The sequence below is a fragment of the Carettochelys insculpta genome, chromosome 1 (genome assembly GCF_033958435.1).
Source record: "Carettochelys insculpta isolate YL-2023 chromosome 1, ASM3395843v1, whole genome shotgun sequence".
NCBI classification, from domain to species: Eukaryota; Metazoa; Chordata; order Testudines; family Carettochelyidae; genus Carettochelys; species Carettochelys insculpta.
In genome coordinates this window covers 228,982,420-229,009,502 of record NC_134137.1, presented here as the reverse complement: position 1 = coordinate 229,009,502, position 27,083 = coordinate 228,982,420, and the positions used below count along the sequence as shown (strand labels likewise).

The following is a 27,083-nucleotide window of genomic DNA, read 5'->3' as shown; positions in this document are numbered from 1 at the left end:
GCATTAGAAAAGGTTCAGAAAAGGGCGACTAAGATGATTAGGGGCTTGGAAAGGGTCCCATATGGGGAGAGGCTAGAGAGACTGGGACTTTTCAGTTTGGAAAAGAGGCGATTGAGGGGCGATATGATAGAGGTATATAAAATCATGAATGGTGTGGAGAAAGTGAATATAGAAAAATTATTTACCTTTTCCCATAATACAAGAACTAGGGGACACCAAATGAAATTGATGGGTAGTAGGTTCAAAACTAATAAAAGGAAATTTTTCTTCACACAGCGCACAGTCAACCTGTGGAACTCCTTGCCCGAGGAGGCTGTGAAGGCCAGGACTCTATTAGGGTTTAAAAAAGAGCTTGATAAATTTTTGCAGGTCAGGTCCATAAATGGCTATTAGCCAGGGATAAAGTATGGTGCCCTAGCCTTCATAACAAGGGCAGGAGATGGATGGCAGGAGATAAATCACTTGTCTTCTTTTCTCCTTCTCTGGGGCACCTGGCATTGGCCACCGTCGGCAGATGGGATGCTGGGCTTGATGGACCTTTGGTCTGACCCAGTATGGCCATTCTTATGTTCTTATGTTCTTATGTTCTTATGAAATTGACCGTATACCCATTTGGCAATATTTACATTTTGTTATCGGTATTAGGGCTCACTAATCTGAGCTAATGGTATTTACGGTGAAGACAGTGATGTTTTAAAATTGAGCTAACACCTTTAAATTTGATTTTATCTCGTAGTATAGAAGCAGCCTCAGATGGAGTGTAGACATACTTGTAGATCTGTGCACTTCCCTTAGGGCAAGGGGTATTCTGTGGATCATGACCAGGAGCATACAGTTTATGTTGTATCTGCAGTTTGAGTTTGTTGAAATGCTGAAATGTGTTACTGGAGCAAGATATGTGTAATGGTATAAAACGTGGGGTAGGGGGTTTCAAATGCTGTTAAAAACAAATGGTTCTGATGACAGTAAATAAATGTAAACTTTCAGCCACACGTAGATTGCTTAGATTTGAACAGATTTTCTTGAGCCAAGAAACCTTTCTGTTCCTAGGATTATCCAAATTTCTACATCCTGCAAACAATTGAGGAGTTTGAGCTCCTTGCATGAAGAAATCAAGTAACCCAGGATTTTTTTTTTTTGAAGTTTTGGGCATCATTATTCTCATTATTACAGATACAGCTATTGAGGCTAAGGGCTGGCCTACATTTATAGGTTGAGGTTAGCGGTGTTAGGTCACTTTTATAACCAATGAGTCTATACCACAAAGCCCCATCTGCTGGCCTTAACGGCTACGTCTACACGTGCACCCAACTTCGAAATAGCTTATTTCGATGTTGCGACATCGAAATAGGCTATTTCGATGAATAACATCTACACGTCCTCCAGGGCTGGCAACGTCGATGTTCAACTTCGACGTTGCTCAGCCCAACATCGAAATAGGCACAGCGAGAGAACGTCTACACGCCAAAGTAGCACACATCGAAATAAGGGAGCCAGGCACAGCTGCAGACAGGGTCACGGGGCGGACTCAACAGCAAGTCGCTTCCTTAAAGGGCCCCTCCCAGACACACTTTCATTAAACAGTGCAAGATACACAGAGCCAACAACTAGTTGCAGACCCTGTATATGCAGCACGGACCCCCAGCTGCAGCAGCAGCAGCCAGAAGCCCTGGGCTAAGGGCTGCTGCCCACGGTGACCACAGAGCCCCGCAAGGGCTGGAGAGAGAGTATCTCTCAACCCCCCAGCTGATGGCCGCCATGGAGGACCCCGCTATTTCGATGTTGCGGGACGCGGATCGTCTACACGTCCCTACTTCGATGTTGAACGTCGAAGTAGGGCGCTATTCCCATCCGCTCATGGGGTTAGCGACTTCGACATCTCGCCGCCTAACATCGATTTCAACTTCGAAATAGCGCCCAACACGTGTAGACGTGACGGGCGCTATTTCGAAGTTACTGCCGCTCCTTCGAAGTAGCGTGCACGTGTAGACGCAGCCAACAGCCTTTAAAGTCTGTACTCCTTCTTGATGAGCGGAATAGTCCTAAATTTCACCTTGCATTGTTGACTTTGGGATAGTGCAGATACAGTGCTATTAAACTCTACATTCTTGGATTTGGGGAGGTGTCCATCATTGCCCCAGTGTGACCACTCTGGCCAGCACTTTCAGCTGTGCTACACTCTCAGGTACATAGGAAAAGCCCCAGGAAATTTTTCAGTTTTATTTCTTGTTTGGCTAGCAGCACACCTAACCATGAATGCTCACAAATGAACTTTGCCATAGAGTGTGCAAGAGAGACCAGACCTGATTGCTGTGTGGGGAAAGGGATCTGTGTAAGCAGAACTCTGAAGCAGCAGAAGAAATGCTGATATCTGTGTCAAAATTGCCCAGGGCATGGTGGAAAAAAGGATACAGCAGGGACATCCAGCAGTGCCATGTGAAAATAAAGGAAATCAGGCAAGCATACCACAAGACAAAGGAGGGAAATGGTCAGTCCAGGTCAGAGCCTCAAACATGCCGTTTTTGGAGCGGCTACATGGGATTATAGGAGGGGACCTAACCATTGTCCCAAACCTCCATTGGATACCTCCTAAGGGACTCTTCCAGCAGCCATGGTTAGCAATTGTATACGGGGAGAAGAATGCTCAGCACCCCTGGACCACCCTCACCAGTCTCCACTGCCATTACTTTTAGTCATGCCATGTTGACCTACAATTAACTATTTCCCTCCCTCTGTTCTGTCACATGCTTATACTGTGAAGTAGTTGTGGGTGATTACATGTCTCTTTTTTTATCATTCCCAGCCATCACTTAGCCAGGCTGTACATGTTTAGCTGTTTCACTCTGAAAACAGTTTAAGGAGTTGGTAAGAGCACATGGAGAGGTGAAGGGTGAGTAAGATTGGAAGGAAACAGAGAAAGCCCTCCACTCACTCCACCAATCAAATGTAATTTCTTAATGCAGGTTGGACACTACCTTTGCTCTGTCGACAATGCTGGACTTGATCACATTCTTTTTTTCCCGCAAACACATTCATAGCATAGCATAGCATAGGCATCCTTCAGTCTGTGTAGACTATGGATCGCACCCTTCGTAACTCCATTTAAGATCATCATTTACAGCGTTGACTGTGACTGTGGAGGCCCACACGAGAGTGACAGTCCTTGCTACATCTGCTGCATATGTAGTGGGTGTCTGGCAGGTCCTTGCTGTCCTTTCTACGGGCTCGCTTCTCCTCTGCCAGCTGTCTGACCTTCTTCTCGCCCTTCTGAAGGCCCTTGTGTAGTTCCTGCTTCCAGCTGCTGCAGTGGTCTGCCAGCTCTTTTCAACTATCTGGGTCAATGTCTACCTCCTTGAGGTCCCTCTTCAGAAGTCTTTGTAGTGCAATTGGGGGTGTCTGGGAGGTCTTTTGCCAGAGGCTAGCTCGCCGTACAGGATGTCTTTTGGGAACCTTCCATCATTCATCCTGTGGATGTGGCCAAGCCAGCAGAGCTGCCGCTGCCTGAGGAGGGTATGCATGGTTGGAATTCCAGCTTGCTCGAGCATGGCGTTGTTGGGCACTCTGTCCTTCCATGATATCCCAAGAATACACCTGAGGCAGCGCAAGTGGAAGACAGTCAGCCTCTTTTCCTGGCGGGTGTACAAGGTCCAAGACGCGCTGCCATATAGGAGGGTGCTGAGGATGCAGGCTCTGTAGACTTGCATTTTGGTGTGAGTGTACAGCTTGTTTTTGTTCCACACCCTCTTGCTAAGTCTGAACAGAGTTATGGCTGCTTTTCCAATCCTTCTGTTTAGCTCAGTCTCCAGTGACAGGGTGTCAGTGATGGTGGACCCGAGGTAAGTAAACTCATGGACAACCTCTAGCATGTAGTTGTCAATGCTGATTGATGGAGGTTCAGCAACATCCTGACCAAGTACGTTGTCTTCTCTAGGCTGATGGTAAGCCCAAAGTCCTTGCATGCTTTGGAGAACTGATCCAGCAGTTTTTGAAGCTGGCCTTCTAAGTGTGTCACTACAGCAGTGTCGTCTGCGATGACGCATTCATATATTCATATAATTCATATATTTATATTCATGTAATTCACATTCATATATTCATTATATTCATATAAACATATTCATATATTCCTGCATATCACCTCTTGTGCACTGGAAGAATTCTCCCTCAAATCTCATGAAGCTGCCACTTTATGCTTTTTAAAATTCCTCCTTAAAACCTGCTGTATTCACGATGCCTATAAATTATGTATTTATGCCATTTGCCAATTGGTCGGTTTCCTGTTGCTATGTTGACCTCTGGGACACTTTACTTACATATCATTATTGTTAACTTTGCAATTGGAACATGTGGACAACTTATTTTAAAGGATGAGATTTTTAAACTTCCACACACGGTGAACCCCAGCTGAAATATCTCTCATTCCACTGTAGCTGAGCCTTATACCTAGAGCCCTGGAGATGAGCATAAAGTTAATGAAGAAGATAGGCCTGGACCATGGAAGGGCAAGGGTAGGGTTTTCACCAGGAAGTAATTCAAGGAAAGGAAGTTAGGAAGACAGGAGTGTAACTGTCTACCTTACGTGTTCTCAAACATAGCGCTATCATGGGAGAATGACCTTATAGTATGATTTGGTTTTGTTTTATATTCTGCAGTACTGAGTTTGTTTTCTGTTTTTGTTTTTCTTCTTATCAATTCTGCATGCATTCTGCTAAGAAGGATATTAGCACGTTTGCAACCTGGTAGTTTTGGTACTTATTTGTTGGTATTGTCATGTATATTCTAACATAGAAATCTTTTTTAACAACAAACGAAATTTGACTTCTTTCTCAGTTCTAAAACCTGGCATGTCTGCAAAAGTCCTAAAATATTCTTTACATTGTGCTAAGGTAGGCTTTTTAAAATTGTTACATTCTGTTATGAAAGTGATTTATGTTTTATGTAGCACAATGCTGCCACCTTATGGAAGAAAAGTAGCAGGACCACATGTGTTTGTGCTTATTTAAAATTTTATATATTCTGAATAGTAACAGACAGGAAGCCGTGCTAGTCTATACACTATCAAAACAAAAAGCAGTCAAGTAGCACTTTAAAGACTAACAAAATAGTTTATTAGGTGAGTTTTCGTGGGACAGACCCGCTTCTTCAGACCATAGCCAGACCAGAGCAGACTTAATATTTAAGGCACAGAGAACCAAAAACAGTAAGCAAGGAGGACAAATCAGAAAAAGATAATCAAGGTGAGCAAATCAGAGAGTGGAGGGGTCGGGGGGGGGAGGTCAAGAATTAGATTAAGCCAAGTATGCAGACGAGCCCCTATAGTGACTCAGAAAGTTTCCGTCCCGGTTTAAACCATGTGTTAATGTGCTGAATTTGAATATAAAAGCCAGCTCGGCTGCTTCCCTTTGAAGAACGGTGTGGAATTCTTTTTCAGTAACACACATACCTTTAGGTCATTAATAGAATGCCCCATTCCATTAAAATGTTGACTAATTGGTTTGTGGATCTGGAGTGTTTTGATGTCTGTTTTGTGCCCATTAACACTTTGTCTAAGGGAGTTAGAAGTCTGTCCAATATACAAAGCATCTGGGCAAAGAAGAAGAACTCTATGTGGACTCCCCCTGAGGGTCGTAGTGAAAGTCTGGATTTCTACGTACAGTGCTTCCGCAACCGTGCTCAGGCTGACATTATACACAAACAATGCCAAATGAGACACAATCTCAACTATGCTGAACGCCATGCTGTCCAGAGTCTCAAAAATAACCTAGACGTCATAATCAAACCAGCTGACAAAGGGGGTGCTGTTGTCATCCTGAATAAGTCAGACTATGAAAAGGAGGCAGCCAGACAACTCTCCAACACCACATTTTACAGACCCCTCTCCACTGATTCCACTTTCGAATTCCAAAGGAAATTACAACAACTACTGAAGGAACTCCCTGCTGCTGCTCGGGACCTCATTCACTCAGACGCACCATCTGAGCCGCAGCCTGGATTATTCTGTTTACTTCCCAAAATCCACAAACCTGGAAACCCTGGATGCCCTATCATTTCAGGTATTGGCACCCTTACCACCGGATTATCCAGTTACGTGGACTCCCTCCTCAAACCCTATGCCACCAACACTCCCAGCTATATCCGAGATACCACCAACTTCCTGAGGAAATTACAAAACATCGGAAAAATTGCTGATAACGCCATCCTTGCCACAATGGATGTAGAGGCTCTTCACACTAATATTCCACATAAAGACGGATTACAAGAAATCAGGAATACCATCCCTCATGCCACCACAGCCAATCTGGTGTCTGACCTCTGTAACTTTGTTCTCATACACAGTCATTTCCAATTTGGGGACAATTTATACCTCCGGATTAGTGGAACTGCTATGGGCACCCGCATGGCCCCACAATATGCTAATATATTTATGGCTGACCTGGAACGATTCCTCAGCTCTCGTCCCCTATTACTCCTCCTCTACTTCAGATACATTGATGACATCTTTATGATTTGGACCCATGGTACAGAGACTCTAGAAGAATTCCACAGAGACTTTAACAATCTACACCCCACCATCAACTTATGCCTCGATTACACCATGCAAGAGATACATTTCCTGGACACTACAGTACTAACCAAGGATGGCCTGATCAGTACCACACTGTACCGAAAACCTACTGATCACTATACTTACCTACACCCTTCTAGCTTCCATCCTGCACACATGACTAGATCCATTGTTTACAGTCAAGCTCTTAAATACAATCGCATTTGCTCTGATCCAACTGACAGAGACGAAAAACTACAAGAACTTTACCAAATATTCATAAACCTGAATTACCCACCAGGAGAATTAAAAAAACAAATCAACAGGGCAAGACGAATATCCAGAGACCAGCTACTCCAAGATCGGCCCAAAAAAGCCAAGAACAGAACACCACTGATCATCACCTACAGCCCCCAACTCAGACCACTGCAACCTATCCTTAATCAGGATGCCACACTCCAGAAGGCCCTGAGTGACAGGCCTGTTCTCTCCTACAGACAACCTCCCAACCTCATGAGGATCCCCACTAACAGCCACAGTCTATACCCCAGGAATACCAGTCCTGGAACGTTTCCCTGCAACAAAGCCCGCTGCCAGCTTTGTCCACATATCTTCTCTGGAAATACCATCACTGGACCTAACCAGGTTATTCACAGAATCACGGGCACTTTCTCATGCTCCTCTACTAACATCATATATGCCATCATGTGCCAACAATGCCCAGATGCTTTGTATATTGGACAGACTTCTAACTCCCTTAGACAAAGGGTCAACAGGCACAAAACAGACATCAAAACACTCCAGATCCACAAACCAGTTAGTCAACTTTTAATGGAATGGGGCATTCTATTAATGACCTAAAGGTATGTGTGTTACTGGAAAAGAACTTCCGCACCGTTCTTCAAAGGAAAGCAGCTGAGCTGGCTTTTATATTCAAATTCGGCACATTAACACATGGTTTAAACTGGGACGGGAACTTTCTGAGTCACTATGGCTACGTCTACACGTGAAGCCTACATCGAAATAGCTTATTTCGATGTAGCAACTTAACGTCTACACGTCCTCCAGGGCTGGCAACGTCGATGTTCAACTTCGATGTTGCGCAGCACAACATCGAAATAGGCGCTGCGCGGGAACGTCTACACGCCAAAGTAGCACACATCGAAATAAGGGTGCCAGGCACAGCTGCAGACAGGGTCACAGGGCGGACTCAACAGCAAGCCGCTCCCTTAAAGGGCCCCTCCCAGACACAGTTGCACTAAACAACACAAGATACACAGAGCCAACAACTGGTTGCAGACCCTGTGCCTGCAGCATGGATCCCCAGCTGCCGCAGCAGCAGCCAGAAGCCCTGGGCTAAGGGCTGCTGCCCACGGTGACCATAGAGCCCCGCAGGGGCTTGAGAGAGAGCGTCTCTCAACCCCTCAGCTGATGGCCACCATGGCGGACCCCGCTATTTCGAAGTTGCGGGACGCGCAACAACTACATGGTCCCTACTTCTATGTTGAACGTCGAAGTAGGGCGCTATTCCTATCCCCTCATGGGGTTAGCGGCTTCGACATCTCATCACCTAACATCGAAGTTAACTTCGAAATAGCGCCCGATGCGGATAGCCGTGACGGGCGCTATTTTGAAGTTAGTGCCGCTACTTCGAAGTAGCGTGCACGTGCAGACACGGCTTATAGGGGCTCGTCTGCATACTTGGCTCAGTCTAATTCTTGACCTTCCCCCCCACCCCTCCACTCTCTGATTTGCTCACCCTTGATTATCTTTTTCTGATTTGTCCTCCTTGCTTACTGTTTTTGGTTCTCTGTGCCTTAAATATTAAGTCTGTTCTGGTCTGGCTATGGTCTGAAGAAGTGGGTCTGTCCCACGAAAGCTCACCTAATAAACTATTTTGCTAGTCTTTAAAGTGCTACTTGACTGCTTTTTGTTTTGATATATTCTGAAGTGTGGCATACATGGCAACTCTCAGTATGTATTATGGACTTGATCAGCTGCCATTGATACAAAAGTAATCTGTGTAAGCCTGTTATTTAAAACTCAAACCTAAGACCTTCTTAAGTTTTTTTTTTTTTTTTGGAAAATCAACAGGATGCGTGGAAGCCTAGCATTGCTTTTGTTGTTGAGAACAAAATCGAGGATGAAGTCCACACACAAGCCTTGTCTCTTGCTGTGCAGGTGCCACAGCGGAAGCTCTTCAGTGTGGTATTGTGGGAAGGAATTTTGGGACAGGTATTTAAAATTATTTATTATTAAAACCTCTTTAAGCAATACAAATAACAAGCAGTCCTGTGGCGTCGTAGAGACTAACAAATTTATTAGCTGGCAAGCCTTGGTAGCCTTTTTATCTTTAGCCACAAGTGCTATGGTGTTAAATTAAAATTAATGTATTAGTCTAAATCAGAAAATAACCCTCTCACGTAAGCTAGTCCATCCTCTGTCAGTGTGTAGCCCAGGCTTTGTCTAGACTAATTTTAAATGTTCAGTGTGATAGGGCTTTCACCACATCCCTTTTAATATTATGCCACAGCCTAATCTTTTTTACTGTCAGGGAGGCTGAGAGTTATTGAAACAAAAAAAACGCTGATGAAGATAGTAAACACAGAATATTTAGTTAACCAAACCTTTTTATTCACCATACTGCTCTTTGCTTTACTTACAGATCATGGAAGCTGGAAATCAAAAAGGAAAAAAGGTTAAAGATGTGCCTATGTATTATGAGGTAAGTTAAAGCATTCATTACAGAGTCAAACTTGTTTTTGTTTTTTTTAAATAATTGAGCTAAATACATCTAATTAGTTATGGTTTGCATATTTACATAAAAAAATCTCATCTCTTGTCCATTGGGTGGATCTTTTAAAGGCATTTCTGCTGCCAAGATGCCAAAACTGTGTCCTTTTTGTTGTGTCTTAATTGGTCCACATGAACTTTTTGTAAAGAAAGTATATGAGGAGCAGGATGCCTTGTGGGACATGGATTTCTTTATGATGCTTGTAATATATGCTCTGCATATATTTTAATGCTGTTTCCATGAATTATAGCGATATAGAGCTGGGATCTTCTTCTCCCAAATGTTCACATCTGTTGGTGTGCTTAAACCTCCTGAATGCTAGAATGCATCATTGAGGCTCTAGAGCCTAATGTCCACATAACCACTACTTGAAGTAAAGTTCCAAATTGATTGACCCAGTGGGGTATATCTGAAGAGTTAGTAAGCATGCCTAGTACAGAGAGCACTTCCTTTTAGTCCACCTTGTAAATGTTTAACTTACAGTTCGTGAAAGGCTATAAAATCCTGTGATTAATTAAAAGATTGCTTAAATTTTTCTCAGCCAGAGTTTTATGGCCCTGCAGACTTGGATATTAAGATTTCTGGATTCCTCTAAAAAGAACTTATTTACATTTTAGCTCAGTGATGACTAATAAACTTTTTATATGTCTCAGGTTTTGGTGGATTTTATAACAGGTCTTTTTAGTTGCAGTATGTTTTTCAGTAATGTTTGAGTACTATCTGAACAAGTCCCAGTGGAATTACTTACAATTGACATGACTGTGAATTTTATGGAATTAACTCTCTTGGTTCTGGGCTAGCCTCCCAGGCAAACATATTCTTTACTCTCTGGAATGTAGAAACTTTTCAGTCCTTCTGTTAGAAAGATTTTAAAGTTTTGTCTGAAGCAGAACCATGTGCATGGTAACTGTATTTAATTACCTGGCACAGTTTACTTGTGGACTAGATACTTACGAATTTCAGCTGTCAGTGCTGTCTCTCATTAACTACTAACTTTATTCCTCAAAGCTATGTTTTTGTTTTTGTTTTTTTAATGGAGAATATAAAATGCTTGTTCTGACCTTTTGCCTAGACCCTGTTTCCCGTCTGGCTATAGCAAATTAAAAAATTGATCTAGTTGCCACGACCATAAATTCTGCCTGCTGTGGGCAGAATTGTGCTCTACAATATTCACTGAGAGTTCTACTGCAGATTCCAATTTCAAAATTCTCATCAAGAGTATTAGTACACAAGTACAGAATGAGTGCATAACAAATAACAGAGACGTGCATTTTTTATTTGAAAGGAAGATTTACGGAATGAACTGCGTTATTCAGATGAGTAAATTATTATCATGTTAAGATTTCTACATTTGTGTCCCAACTTCCAGTGATATTGCAGCTGTGAACTGCAAAAGCTTTTATGATTTTTGAAGGGCGAAAAGGTATACTCTGGAAACTCTGCCAGAGTTCAGTGCCATACTGAGGCAAAATGTACAGGTATTGATGTAGTCACTATGATTGCTAGGAATAGTGCTGGCTTTGATACACGCAGCTTTAGTACAAAGGAATTTCCCTTCTTCAACTGCAATGTTACAATTTGCAGTGCCTGATTTAATTCAGGAAGACTAAGCTTGTGGTCTTGATACCTTGTGGCAATGAATTCCAGAGAGTAGTTATATGTTGTTTTTACAAAATGTTTTCTTGGATTAGTTTTAAATTTTTTTACCCTTCAGTTTTATTGAATATCTTCGTGTGCTTGTATTATGCATTATCGTCAATGTACACTTGGAAGACAGAAGCTCTGTTACCTGATGTATAGATTATGTCTAAGAATTCCAAGTTATCCCTTTAAGGATTGACAGGTTCTTGTCCCAAGATTACACCCAGTATTATTAAAATTATTATATAGTTGAGAATCCCAATGTGCACAGTTGGAACACTCACACTATAGGAACACATATATATTTACAAATAATTTATTAATACATTGAGCACATTCACAAAAACTGTAACTCAGTAGATACAGATAATACAGAAAGTACATCTGTACATCCATACTCACACCATCACTGGCAGAATATTGCCTGTTATCTTTCTCATCACTGTCACTTTCTTCATCTTCACCAGTGGCCATCATTCTGGCACCTCCCAAGCACTACATCTCTCCTTCTGCTCACAAGCTGGGATGCCACTTTTATCGCACATAGTGCTGACTCTACCATGTCTAATGCATATTTAGTAGGGGTGTTTCCCTTCTTCCTTATTTGTATTTCCTCCCCTCCTAATGTTGCAGTGTCCTTCTTCTATAGGTTAGTATAATAATAATTTCAACTCATCTTACACATCAGTTTGTTGCCATGGCACTCTTGTGGTTAGCTGTTCTTTCCAAAACTTTTCAAAAGCTGAAGTCAGCTCATGTTGCTGTGGTTGGCTGATGTCATTATGGGCAAAATTCCCCCTTAAATTGTGCTTTCAGTTCACCAAAACGTAAGGCTTGCCATTGGACTGTTATCAATGCCAAAGTTCATAGACTTTAAGCAGGGTTCCCGCTAGTTTTTTCAATCCATAGGCAGAATTAATTTTGTTACATTCATGTGCAGATCTGCACCACCAATAGAAACGTGCTGTCAGCAACGAGTGGGTGTGGGTATTCTGCTAGTCAGCTGGGCGGTACCTGAATATCTCCTGGGCAGCTTTCCAAGTGTAACCCCCATGCGTAGGTGTGTGGTTCACTGTCCCATGTAATGGCACTTAGGCCACTTACACAGAAGATGAAGGAGTCTCCTCTACAGCCTTAGCTTAGAGCCTGCGGGCTTTTTTAGCTCAAACTGTAGAAGTTCATGCACTCAGCTCCAGAGGTCCCATGTTCGAGTCTGACTGTGGAGATTACACAAGCATCAGCTTACAGGGAACATTGGCCTTAAGCCTCATACTAACAGATAAAGTCAGTATGTTACATGATATTAGCCTGTAGGTTCCCCGGGTGTAATAAAGGCAAGGCAGTCAATATAGTAAAGGCAAGTTAGCTCTATGCACTAAAGCACAAAAATTCCAAAGGCTAAACCTATGAACGTAATTAGCTGCTACACCTAATTCCTAGGCTCCCGGCCACCAAGTAGGATCCTGAGTTAGATGCCTAAGTTCCCCATACAACACATGAGTTGGAGGAAGGATGGAGGAACAGTGTGAGGACATGCTGAAGGCACACATGGAAAAGTGCAGCATCGCTGTCAACTCTTGGGAGACCCATGCCCAGGACCATTCCCAGTGAAGAGCTGTAATCCATGAGGGGGTGGCGCAACTTCAGAGGTCCTGCTGCAATGCAGACAAGAGGCGGAGAAGAAGAAAAGTAGCAAAAACTGCCCCGTGCCCTTCCAACAGCTACCAACACCTGCCTCTTCTGTGATAAGACCTGCGACTCCAGAACTGGGCAGCTCAGCCATCAATGAACTCACAAATAGGAGGGTTATATGAAGATGTCCTATTCATTATTGAGTGACTGTCACAGCAGCACCAACACGTGGAGAGTTGGGTACTTACACAGAAGATCTTCAGAAGTCAGCAAACTGAGCAGGGGAGCCATCTAAGTCAGCCAGGGATGAAATGCCTTGAAAAGGGGATCAGGTTTAGGCCTAGAGGTACAAGCACATTTGGATGTCTACTTCAAGGGTTTTGGGGCCTTAACCACCTAATTTACCAGCTAGATGAGATGATTAATAGGTCAGTCATGAACCCTCTCCTTGAGTGGGGTGTCTTAGCCGGCTTAGCTATTTTGGTAATACTTGCCTTAGCAGACAGAGAGTAAAGATGTAAATCTACCCCAAAGCCTGGTAGTTAAAGCCCTCACCTGGGATGAGAGAGAATTGGGTTCATGTCCCTGTTCTGGAGCATGGGTCTGGGCATCCCAGGTTCATGACCTAAGCACAGGCCTGATAGGTATTTCGGACACACTCAGCTACCTTGTGTGTGAGGTAGCAGCCTGATCCTCTACGTAAGAAGTTGTAAAATTATAGGATGGGATCACAAAGTGGATTGCGACCCTGTTTTAGTGGAGTCTCCATGGCTAGTTTTAGACATCCTGGGGCTGTGGTCAAAGCCAAAGCCTGGTAGTTAAGGTCCTCTCCTGGTATATGATGTGAGAGAACTGGGTTTATGTTAACTACCTGATGGCTGCAGTCTTGGGTGGTGCACCTCAGGTTACTGGCCCCCTGTCTGGGGCTGAATCCCATAGGGCTTTGACCCTCTCCAACCTGGGACAGTGGGGCTTGGGTGAACTTAGACTTTAATCCACCATCCTGGAGTTGCATACTAATTTTTGTTGTCAGGAGGGGATCACAGTACAATGGAATTTGAGAACTAAGGTTTGAGGTTTGCTCTTAGAATGTCTACAAGAATGGGTCCTTCCAGTGAGATAGACAGGGGCACACTTAATTTCAGAATTCTGCTTCAGGGCTTGTAAAGATTTGACTACAGTAAGGACTGTGAGCATACAGTTATCATAAGTTAAGGAGAGGGCTTAGGTGGCTTTGCATATGCCACTGTCAGCAATTTGAGAGTCTCTAGGGTCAGGTAGCTGCTGAATGGTAGTTTTGTGAATGTCAGTGGTGTTGATTGGAGGATTTAGGAACATGAAAGGGGCAGTAAGGTATTTAAGTACATTTGTGGTTCTAATTATAAGTGACATGTCCAGGGTCACAAGGTGAATCAATAGAAGAACTAGGATATATATTATTCACATATTTAATTTATTGTAATATTTCTGAGGCTTTCTCTTAGACATAGCTGGTAACGCCACATGTAATTAAAGTTATCCAATGCTTCCCATTATAAAACACATAGGCCGTTTCTACACATGCCACTTTCTCTGAAAGTGACATGCTAATAAATGGCCCGAAAAATGCTAATAAGGCACAAATGTAAATTTCTGGCATTAGCATACGGTCACATGATTTGGAGTCCAGAAGAAGTTCTTCCAGACCCCAAAACAGCATGTCGAGACGCGGCCCTGGGGGATCTCCTGGAAGGAAATCTTCCTTCTGGAAGCCCCTTCTTCCTGAAAATTTTCATACAGTTTTGTCAAACCCATGTTATGTATCTGCCTTGGGCTTACATTTGTTTGTTTGTTTGTTTGTTTGTTTGTAAAGCTCCAGCTAAAGTGATTCATTTGGTTACAAGAATGAGATTAGGGAAAACAAATGTGTTATGAGATGAAGCGGGTCTTTGCCCTCGAACGCTTATGCTCCAAAATGTCTGTTAATTTATAAGGTGCCACAGGACTTCTTGTTGGTTTTGAAGATACAGACTAACTTAGCTACCTCTCTGATAGTTAAAAATTCTAGTGACCTTGTCTTTGAGAGGACCATGTGCTTTGAACTGGGGACTTAATATTTGGCAGGGGAGTGACCTCAGTCTTTCGGCATCTTTGTGAAAGTCTGTCTAAATCAGGCAAGTTTGAATTTGCATGTGCTCAGTAAAGACATGTTTGAGTTTTTCAGCTAAATTATACAAGATTCCATCTGCACTGAGCATGTTCCAGCCCAGACCTATGAGGGCTGTGAATGATTATCTGACAAAGTCAGACCTAGGTGTGGTAGTGTAGCAAGTAGATTGTGACAAGCAACCTGGAGAAAGGGGTGAAGACTGGGGAACAGGAGAGAGGTAGGTTAGCTTTGGTTGGGTTAGGGACACTGGGCTCTGAGCGAGTAAGGGAAACTGACTACTGCGGAGGGAACTGTGACTGTCTGGGTAAAAAGAATGGGATAAAAACAAGAAGTCAATGAGGGGAGAGACACGTACAAGGAACAAGGGTGCAGGCAATTTAGATTAGATGAGGACACCTGAGCCCCTGTCTAATTCACTATACGCCTTCCAATTTTTACAATAAATGAGGCAGGGGTCCTACAGACGACAGCCGGGTTAACTATTTAGTCCTGATTAATTATCAGAGTAGGTCCATCATATGCACTGAATGAGGCAGGGTTCCTGAGGAAAAATGGGCATTTCCTAACATATGAGTGCTGGATTGCAACCTTAATGTTCTTTTAATGTAGTTTTGTGTGTGTAATAAAATATAGCCGCCTAGCTCATTGTGTAGCAAGAAGTCCTGTGGCACCTTTTAGACTAACAGATATTTTGAAGCATAAGCTTTTGTGGGCAAAGACTTGCACCCCCACTCATGCATCTGATGAAGCGGGTCTTTGCCCACAAAAGCTTATGCTCCAAAAATCTGTTAGTCTACAAGGTGCCACAGAATGAGTTGTTGTCTTTGAAGACACAGACTAACTTGGCCACCCCTCTAATAGATCATGGTGTAGTTATTTATACACAGTCAGACTAGATGTAAAATACTACCAAATCAGGAGCGATATCCTGGCCCATTCCAGGACATTGTGCTGCCAGAGTAGTGCATAGGGGCTATAAATGAGCTGGTGAAGGTTCTCCAGTTGTAGGGGAATTAGTGGCTGGCATAATATCACTGCAGCCAGCAATATGCTCCTTCCACCCTCCCCTCCCGCAGCACAGGTTGTAGTTTGGGTATAGAAAGGGACTGGAGGAGACAGGAATGAAGTGTACCATACTTCCACAGTGCTTGCTGGTATAATGTCCCCCTTAAGATATTATAAGCTGGCACAAGTTGGAGCAGACCTTAGGTTTTTACACTAATTTGTGTATTATTGTAACCTCCAGGGATCAAAAAAAATGATGCCCTGTTGTGCTCAGTAGTGTGTACATACACACGCTCACTCACCTTCTCTCTCTGTAGCATAGCATCTCAATCCTGAAGAGTTTATAACCAAAGCAGACAATGCAGATACACGAGGAGGAGAAGGGTATAATGCATAAACAGAGTGAACTACATTGTGACAGCAAACAACATGGTAGTTCTTCATGGTGGGATTTTTGGAGGGGTGGAAATTAGTTAGGAGGCAATCCACTAAATGGAAAGGAGAGTGAAGGGAGAGGGAACATTGGATGGATGAGGGGACTCATGGGGACAGGACAAGGGAGGAGAGGTTGAGCGGCGTAGGTTTGGAGTGAAGCTAAGATGAGAGACTGATGGAGGGAGATGGATGGAGCAAACAGGCTATCAGCATGGGATAAAGTCCAGTCAGACAGTAGAAAGTTCTCTGAATGTCCAAGTGTTCCTGCATTGCCTGCTTCTGCAGCTTCTCCTACCAGCTGCAATGTCTGGCTAGAATCTCTCTTCAGTTTTTCCCTAAAGCCCACGTGGCTGTGGGAGAGGGAAAGCACCATCTTAGTCTAGTTTCTTCAAAATGGAATTGATCAATTCTGAGTCAGTGTGTGCTGGGGTCAGCCAGCCTCAAGGAGATGCAATTGGGACGGAAGGACGGTTTATGCTCTGCCTCATCAGCTGTACTGAGATCAGCTTCAGTGTAGCATAAGGCCAAGTCAATCTCACTTTTCTTTTTTCAATTTTTCTTATCTTTCTTGACACTTTTCCACTTCACTATCTAATTGTCTCTCTTTCTCCATGTCCTTTTCAGTGTCTGTTTTCCCTCCACTTAAATTTTATTCTTTCTTCTTTTTGACACATTGCTCTTCTTCCTTTTGTCCCCCTTTCTTCCCCTTTTCACCCATCCATTCCACCTCAGTTTCTTCTTGGGATCATTTTCTCCCTTTTCCTTGGCCTTCATTTCTTTTACATTTTGTACTTGGTCTTTCTCCCAGCCTTCATTGTGGGCCTTGGCAGAAAGAGGATACCTCCACATCCTTGGCCATAGCACGCATTTGAGCTTCAGCAATTCTGGTTAGGGACTAAGCTGCAGCTGCCTTGCCTTCTCTTACAATTGTTAATCAATTGCAAGGGACTTCTGGACTTGTGAAACATGTAGTGGTCTTAGGAGGTGTCATCAAGTGGCTGTGGAGCTGATCTGTCTCCCAAGCCTCAAAGCTGTACACAGGGTAGGGAGGGTGTTCAGCTTTTTTAGCAATGTTACTCTGCACCCTAGTTGTATTGGATGCAGGACAAAGTTCATGGGTTCGTGTCCTGGTGATAGATAGTCCTGGCTACGCAGCTTACTTCCTTTGCTGCACCACAGAGCAGGGAAATATTTAATAATGACTGTGCCAACTGAACTTTTGGAATTTCCTGGGCCTTTGTCTCCCTCCCTGCTGTGGGGTTTTACTACATAAGGCCCTGGGCCAAGAAGACTTTCTGTGAAAGAAGTAATCACATATGGAAAGGTTCATTTTTTATCATATCAACTTATAGGCATTTGTGCAGAAAAAAATGCTTTTATAATGGAAATGAGCCTTTCAATGGATTTTGCTGCTATCTTTCTCTAATGCTGAACTTTTGCTGAGAAGCAATGTAGAGAATTTCCACCCGAGAAGTAACATTTGAGAAAGTTCTTATAATCAAGTGAAAATGGTGGTTATTATGGAAGCATGTTTGGGTAGCCTTCAGTATATCATCATTGTCCATAAACACTGCCAGATATAGATGAATGTATTTTAATTACAATAATAAATATAACATTTGGTAGAAAAATAAGTCGAAAAAGTTTCTTCCTCCTTTCTGGACAGAATAAAGATTTGTAAAATTGAGAACATAAATTTGGTTTCTGCTGCTGTTCCCTTTGGATGTTTTATGTTCTTTAGCATCAGGTATGGCCATGTCCAGCATGCTTCTGAAGTCCAAGCATTACTTTCATTACATACGTTTTCTATTTTTGTCTTGTATTGTTTAATTATATTTGTTTTTTGCATCTGACCTGCATTTTCTCAGATATTGCTGAATTGCTTTCAGTCTTTTTATGTTATTTTCTCTCTTTTTTGATCTTCTTGTATGTGGTTTATGTTTCTGCCACTCCCACTCTTCTGTGTTTAAATCGTTCTTTATATCTCTAAAAGTCCATTTGACAATTTGTTCATTGTTTCAATCTTTTAACAATATGTCGTTACCTATTGGGCTTTGCTGCACAAATTTACATGTTGTGCGTTCTTAATGTTAGTAAGTAAAGGACACCAGACTGAATAACTTTGGTAGTGAGATATGGTACATTTCAATTTTAAGTTAATTGTTTAAATCCAGCCTACAAAAATCATTCTTCATCTTCTTCAAGTGATTGCACTACTCTTGGTTTTTATGTATCACTCACACAGTCATTAGAAAAATTTTTATCGGTGGCACCCATCAGGGCTGCACGTGCATCCACTGCCGTTATGCACGAGGGTGTATCTCTGTAAAGGGCCAAATCATGCCAGAGTCATAGAATCATAGAACAATAGAGCTGGAAGAGACCTAAAAAAGCCATCAAGTCCAGCCCCCTGCCCTAGGCAGGACCAAACCCATCAGATCAGCCCAGCCAGGGCTTTGTCAAGGCGAGACTTAAACACTTCCAGGGATGGAGACTCCACTACTTCCCTGGGTAAACCATTCCAATGCTTCACTACCCTCCTAGTGAAAAAATTTTTCCTAATGTTCAACCTGGACCTTCCCAACCGCAACTTGAGACCATTGTTCTGTGTTCAGCCATCTGTGGCCACTGTGAACAGCCTCTCTCCAGCCTCTTTGCAACCTCCCTTCAGTAAGTTGAAGGCTGTTATCAAGTCCCCCCTCAGTCTTCTCTTCAGCAGACTAAACAGTCCCAATTCCCTTAACCTTTCTTCATAGGTCAAATGTTCCAGCCCCCTAATTATTTTGGTTGCCCTCCGCTGGACCCTCTCCAGTGTATCCACATCCTTCCTAAAATTGGGGGCCCAGAACTGGACACAGTACTCCAGATGTGGCCTCACCAAAGCTGAATAAAGAGGAACAATCACTTCTCTGGATCTACTGGCAACGCTCCTCTTGATGCAACCTAATATGCCATTAGCCTTCTTGGCTACAACAGCACACTGTTGACTCATGTCCACCTTCTCGTCCACTACAATTCCCAGGTCCTTTTCTGCAGAACTACCACTGAGCCACTCGTACCCCAGTCCGTAACAATGCTTGGGATTCTTCCAGCTGAAGTGCAGGACTCTGCACTTGTTCTTATTAAACCTCATCAGATTTCCTGCAGCCCAGTCTTCCAATTTGTCTAAGTCACTCTGGACCCTATCCCTACCCTCCAGCATATCTACCTCTCCCCCTAGCTTAGTGTCATCCGCAAACTTGCTGAGGGTGCAATCCAACCCCTCATCAAGGTCATTAATAAATACGTTGAACAGAACAAGACCGAGAACTGAACGCTGGGGCACTCCACTAGAAACCGACCACCATCCCGACATCGAGCCATTGATCACTATCCTCTGGGCCCGACCTTCTAGCCAGCTTTCTGTCCATCTTACCGTCCGTTTATCCAATCCACATTCCTTTAACTTGCTGACAAGAATCTTGTGGGAGACCATATCAAAAGTTTTGCTAAAGTAAAGATAAATCACATCCATTGATTTTTCCCTGTCCACGGAGCCAGTTATGTCATAGTAGAAACTAATCAGATTGGTCAGGCATGACTTGCCCTTCATGAATCCATGCTGACTATTCCTGATCACTTTCCCCCTCCCCCAGGTGCCTCAAAATGACTTCCTTGAGGAGCCCCTCTATGATTTTTCCAGGGACTGATGTAAGACTGACCAGCCTATAGTTCCCTGGATCATCCTTCTTCCCTTTTTTAAAGGGAAGTCCTCAAGGTTCCTTCTTTTCACCTGTGACAATGGTTGGAACTGATTGGCCTGCTTTAGCAAGTGCTCTAAGAGTTCTCATTGTGGCTGTGTCTGCACGGCAAGTTGTTTTTGAAATAATTTATGTGATTTATTTAGAAATTCCTTATTCTGAACTTGGTGCCATCCAAATTAGTGGCTATTCTGAAAGTTCCATTACCCCTCATAGGACGAGGGGTACTGGAACCAGAATACCATGTGCGAAACAGCAATACTATTTCGTGCACAGGGAAAAGCCAGGATGTTGCTATTTTGGGATACATTTATATCCCGAAATAGCAATCGCCATGTAGACATAACCTGTGTGTATTATAAACATTATAGTGTTGTTGTTAATTAGTACTTAGTTAGTGGTGTAGACAGGATTAGTTTCATTTTCAGTCCCCAATTTTGGGGTTTCTGTTTCTCAGTAGTGAGGAATGCCTCAGTCAGTGGCTTCAAACACTGTATCTTGCACTAGGTCCAGGCCTTTGAGTGATCCACAATCAAGTTGTTTAAAGGCCTGGTCTACACTAGAGAATCAAAGTCAATCACAGATGTACAATTTTAGACACGCCATTTGCATAGCTAGAACCGACGTATCAGGATCGACTGTCTTCCCTGATGTAGATGGGGACCCTTTGGGTTTGTGCCAACATCCCTTACTCTACGCATCAGCCTGGAGCACCAGGGTCAGTGGCCAAGCCCAGAGAGAGCAATTTTGCCATGTTTTCACACACACAGCAAAATCGATCCCTGGAAGATCAATCGCAGTGCACTGACCTCCCTGGCCCCGTAAGTATAGACATACCCAAAGTATGTAAGGTAAGCTCATATTTGGGATCATTGGCAAGTTTGCAAAAGACTTTAACTCACAGTCAAGATAAATAGTAACAGAGAGGGAGCCGTGCTAGTCTATGTACTATCAAAACAAAAAAGCAGTCAAGTAGCACTTTCAAGATTAAGAAAATAATTTAAGTGAGCTTCTGTCCCACGAAAGCTCACCTAATAAATTATTTTGTTAGTCTTTAAAGTGCTACTTGACTGCTTTTTTGTTCTGTTAGTCAAGATAAAGTTTTGATCATGAAAGCAGCAGAAGGTGATTCATCATCCTCTGAATCAGAGACTGGCTCCTACATTTCCCAGCTTCTGAGCCACTCGTGCTGCTCCTCACCTAACCATTACTCCTCTCAGTTCTCTCATGGCTGGAATAGGATCAGGCATGTGGCCAGGAAGTGACTGAAGCCCATCCCCAGTTCACTGGCTCTTTTGAAACCTGTGAGGATTCCTTCATTTTCTAAGTCCATACATAAGGCAATTCTGCTCTGGGTCTCTCAGAGAGGTGTGGGACGTCTACTCACCAGGTGCCACCTTTTCCTCAGCCAAAAGATGCAGTTCAGGAAGATTCTCTTGGACAGTTAGTGGAGAAGGAGCAGCCTCAACCTGTGCTGGCTTGTTCATCCTCCTCTTCTGGAGTGTCTCTTTGCCACCTGATGATTAGAAGGCTCACCAAGAGCTTGCCTCAAATCTGGAGATACAGGTTGAGGAAGTTAAAACAGTCCTCCCATTGCCTTATTGATAGTTTGGCCACCACAGGGTGTTCATTAGTGACTTGTCCTTTTAATGTAGCAGTTTGGACCCCAGTAAGTTACTGTGGCCATACCCCTTTTATCCTTTACTCTAGCCTCAAGAGCTGAATTTGAATACTATGTTCCCTCCCAGGGATTTGTGTAGCTATATTCCCATCCCTCCTCAGATTCTTTGTTTGTGACTGGCCAAAGAAAGAGAAAGACAGGGCCAACAGACAGCACAACCCTGTTTATGTTCTACAAAATATCACCACATACTTGTTATTTTATTAAGACTACGTCATCTTAAGTCTTTCATTAACAATTTTTTCTCTTCCAACCTTTTATTTATAAACAAAGGCAGCATATAAGCGCTAGTTAATATTTTACGTAAGTGTATCTAGTTCAGTCTAAGAGACTTGTCTTAAAACCAGAAACTTACTTATGTTTTGTAACTTCTAGCTGTGGTGTAATTGAAGTGGGTTTTTTCTGGCTTATACTTTTAGAAACCATTGGGCAAATTGCATGCTGTCTGTAGCAAGTCACGTATATTTCTCTATGAGCACTAATAACGTGCTTTGGCAGGAGCAGCAGGATCTTTGTGTTTACTAGTCACACACAGAACAGATTTTCCTCCTGTCACATCGAAGGCAAAAAACAATATTTAAGATACTGGGGGCTTCCACAGAGTAGTAAAACAGAGCCATAAAACAAAACAAGTGGAAAATATGCAATGAACTTTGCCAGAAAATAAGTTATTTTAAAGTAGGCTTCCTTTAGAAGACCAATCATTTCTTTCAACTAGTAATTTGCTATGTCTGTCTTGAAAGTGGATTTTAATAGGTTAGGGATAGTAACCAAGGGATTTGGTCTAGGGTTAATAGCCTTTCAAAGTGCCTGTGAGTTGGGGGATACTTCTTTCAGTGCACATTGATTTTAGATTGGAATAGAGTGTGTACTTCTAGTGACAGAGTCTATTGTTGTCCTCCCAATGCATATGAAAGTATGTAAGGCTACCTCACTCCAGTTCTCACACGCCCCACTGGCACCCTTTTTCACTTGACAAACCAGTTGAAAATACCACTTTTACTTAAGTATCTATCATGGTCATTCTCCAAACAGACTTAAATACCTTGTCTCTCTTTACTCGCCTCCTCTCCCCCAGTAAATCCTGTGTTCATTTAATGCTGCCCTCCTCCCTGTCTCTTGCTATGTCTTCATTGTCAGCCAAAAAGTTTCTTGTTTTAAACTGATATAGTTATCATGAGTTAGCTATCTCAGCTTGTGAACTCCAAGTGGAGATAAGACACTGTAGTATTTACTTTAATACAACTAATGAATGTAAACTCCAGGTGAAAGTATATCCATCCAAAGTTAGCTATCTTGATGGAAAATCACAACACTTTTAACAATGAAGATACAGCCTCTGAGGTAGAAAATGTTTTCAAGCCAGGTCATGAGGCTGGTAGCTCTCATTGAAGGGTGCATTTGAGAGTGTTTGGCATCCAGTAGGGAGTTGGAATCTCTCTTTGACAGAGAAATGGGCATTGTTTAGCAGTCAAGAGGAGGTCAAGTGTGTAAGTGAGGGAATGAGAGTTGGGGTAGTGAGGTAGAGCTTGTTGGTACATTTTAGACAGTTTTTGATGTTGAAAAGTACTGTTTTTTCTAATCTGAAATGTTTCAAGGAAACATTTGATGGGGTAGTTTCTCAGATGAGGGGTGGTCCCACCAGTCAGTTGGAGAAAGAGGGTGAGAGTGTGAGATGAATCCATCTTTTTCAGCGTGAAAATGGATGCTTCTATACATGTGTGTTTTGTAAAAATGTTCAAAATGTTTTGCCTTCATTACAGTTAGAATGAAAACAAAATTCCCCTAACTTAATAGTTGTTGTGAAACAGAATTGCCATTATCCAGCCAACTTCAGTTGGGATGGTTTGCTAGCCAGGAAGAGCAGTGGATGCGAACACTGGGATATAATTTGTTAAGTCTTGACAGCCAACAGGGCTTTGGCATGGTCACTGCATGAAGATGAGAAGAGTTTAGTAACCACAAAAGAGTCAGGTATTTTAAAAGGAAGGAAACTGGGGGGCTTCTGAAGGTTTGGCAGTTGACAAAGACGAGGAGCCATCATTAAATGCATGAGGTTCAGAATGATTTGGCAGATAGGTATGTGTTTCCCTTTAATGAAAGAAATTAAATAAAAGCCATCAAATAAATAATACTGAGATTGAAAATTTACATATAGATAAATCAAGAAGTTCCAAAGCTGGCCATCTTGCATTCTGGCATTAATTTCTAATTCTATTCTTACTGTTTTGTGTTTTTTCACCATAAAATTTAGGCAAATAATTTATAGGCAAAATCATGGATAACTTAAATTGAAGTTATGTCTTTATCATAAGGAATGTTCCATTTAAAAATAACCTACATAACTTACATATAAAAGTAAGTTAAAGAAAGGAAGTATGTTTTTATATATATTCAGAATTCATACAGTCCAAAAATTTCAGATTTAGTTACCTAATATTGGGTATTAGATCCAAATGATGGGGTAAGCTATTAAAATCAGTGGCCACTGCAGGAGTTCAGCATCTCTAAAAGTCAGGTCTTGTCCACACTACAAAGTTTTGTTGCCAAAACTTATGTTGACATCCAAAAGTTTGATGAAGTAGGTCTGTCCCACGAAGGCTCATCACAAAATAAATCATTTTGTAGTCTTTAAAGTGCTATGTTTCTGCTGTTTTGTTTTGTTAGACTACAGACTAACACGGCTACCTCTCTGTTACTACCCAAAAGTCAGCAAAACAAAAATTGCCAGAGGATGTTAACGCTTGCTCTGTCTGTCAACAGATAATATCCACATTGGAGGCATCATCATCGACAGTGTGAGCAATGCACTGTGGATATGAACCCCACAGTTCAGTGTTATGGAAGACATCACCATAAAAATCATTGATTTAAATCAAATTACCAAAATGCTAAGACTGACTGTGCTTTGAGTGCACTTAATTTTGGAGTAAGCTCCATTGAACTCTAGGGCACTTCTGTTTTTTGAGAAAACGTGTATAGTATGGGTTTCCCTTGGAAAAGTTGAGTTATGCTGAAGTAAAATAGGATATAGTCTTATGGCATTACCATTATGATCTGTGGCCATTATGTTCCAAAATACGTGATACAGGTTGAACCTCTCTTGTCCAGCGTGCTCAGGACCTGACTGGTGCCAAACCAAAGAATTTGCCAAGTTAAGGGAGGCCAATATTTTCTAGCAGCATTACCAACATTTCCACTGCTTACTGGGCTCTTAGAATACATTTAGGAGTAAATTGGAGCTAAGTAACAGCACAGAACACTGACAGCTAGGGCTGGTGGCTATGCATAAACATTACGGGACCACAGAAAACTTGGCCACACCCATGATAAATGGGCATCCAGCTAACTAAATTCATGCTAGGCCATGGCTGTTGCCAGACCAGAGAGTGCCTGACTAGAGAGTTTCTACTTGTATCATGTACTATAAAATAAGATGACACTCAGTGGCAGCTGTAACTCTAGATTTCTCTTATTTCAGTTTTCTGTAATGTATATTTGCATGAGACATTCTAAACCTAGTTAACTGATTACACAAGCTAAACCTTTTATTTCTAGCAATATTCAGCACAACAAACAGCTTTGGAATTTACTTGTCAAATTACACTTATACTAACAGGTATGGCGAGAGAGTCTTGAAGAATGATCCATTGTAAAGTGAATTATTCAGCTTACTAACCAGTTGATCCACTCTCTTAATAAGTGATTTCCCTTATGATATTTTGTCATTTTTGCATCTATATCCTGCATTCTGCATATTGTGCTGCTTAAACTTGACACATTTTCCTTTTTTACCCAGGGAAAAATTTCTTCAAAATAGTCTCAATTAGGGTCCCTCTTATACCTAAAAGCTATGACAAGTTTTCTGTGGCAAAAGTGTAAGGGAATATAGGAAGCTGTGTGTGCTGCATAATGTCTTCTTTTTACTTTCCAGTTCACTCCACTGTTCCTTTTCATACTGCTTCCATATTGTCTCTCTGTCTTTAAGACAATGTCTTAACTACCTCCTCTGCCGTGCTTGGCCAAGGGTCACCACCATATAAGCACAAAACAAAAACAATCCCATCCTGCTTGTCTTTCTTTGCACACATTACTTTTTAGTCTGCTAAGAAAGAAAAAACGGAAATTCATTTTTATGAGACTGTAATTGTTTAGCATGTTTGTGATGGGATTTAATTGTAAATGTTATCTTTAAATTATACATTTTATATTTTATTAATGATTTAAAAAAAATAAAAACCCAGTTTAAATAAAAACATTCAGATTCTTTATAAAAATCATCTATTTTATCCACCCTGAGGCGTATCTCCAATACTATGATGATCTATGCCCCCACAACACATCTTTCAAGATCCATGAGTCCTGTCATAGTGATGTATCTCATCCACTGAATTAAATACCTCAATAAAACTATGTGCATGAAATGAGACAGTCACTACGTTCTCAAACTAGCTCATACAGAAAAATGATAGAAGGCAAAAACAGCACCTTATTGTCAATGAACACTTCTCACAGACTGATCACTTCCTTTCTGACCTCTCTTTCTTCATCCTCAAAAGAAATCTTCATAACATCTTCAAAAGATGGCCTCGGAGCTTAAATTCCTAACTTCACTAGACGCTAAAAATCATGGATTTAATAAAGACTCTGGATGCATATATTTCATAATAATCTATAATACACTAATTCCTTTTTTCACATTGTGACTGCAGAAGTGTTAAATGACAATTTCACCTTGAATGGTCTGTTGTTATGTGTATTGTGAAGTACTTGTGCTATACTTACCTTGTATTTTGATGTGATTCTGAGTAACTTTGGAAGATCTGAAGAAAAGTTCTGTGGAAGCTCAAAATCTTGTTTCTTCCATCAACAGAAGTTGATCCAATAAGATATATTACTTCAGCCACTTTGTTTGATGTCTTTATATATTTTACAGTACTTTATGCATAGTCGGTTTTCTGGCTTGTTTTTGTTGAAGAAGGGGGAGTTTTGCAGAATAATAGGAGAGAGGAAGCTGTTCAAAAATAGGAAGGTATCACTTGTAAAACTACAAAAGTTGGCAGGTGGATGCAGGAGCAGGTGTAATAACTAAAACTGCTTTTAACTATTTTTTTAAAACTGTGTAAGTTTCAACTTGACAGTAGTCTTTTTATCAAAATGTCTGTGGCAAGTTCTACAGGAGACCTTGCAAGCTAATAAGCTCCAAAAGTAGTGTAGTCCACATGACAAATTAAATGAATAACTTATGCAACTCCTTTAACTCATTTTGAGTTTTCACTAACTGGCAGGCTCAACAGTGCAGAGTGATTATGAAAAACACAAAACTATGAACTATAGACAATATTCATGCTGTTCATGAGATAAATTAAAAGCATCAGACCTTCTGAATATACTTAAATACCCTAATTGTCATTGTGGAAATATGGATAAAATAAATGCAACGTTTTTAGGCCACGAAAGTT

At 41.8% G+C, this 27,083-nt stretch overlaps 1 protein-coding gene across 1 annotated transcript in view; it reads left to right on the top strand.

Annotated features, from left to right (window-relative positions):
- SPAG17 (sperm associated antigen 17) overlaps positions 1 to 27,083 on the top strand; it is a 232,801-nt gene that overhangs the window by 13,481 nt on the left and 192,237 nt on the right. The window contains exons 2-3 of the mRNA XM_074983588.1: positions 8,639 to 8,779; positions 9,210 to 9,269. Coding sequence (XP_074839689.1) covers positions 8,639 to 8,779; positions 9,210 to 9,269 — 201 coding nt within the window. The remainder of the gene's footprint in view (positions 1 to 8,638; positions 8,780 to 9,209; positions 9,270 to 27,083) is intronic.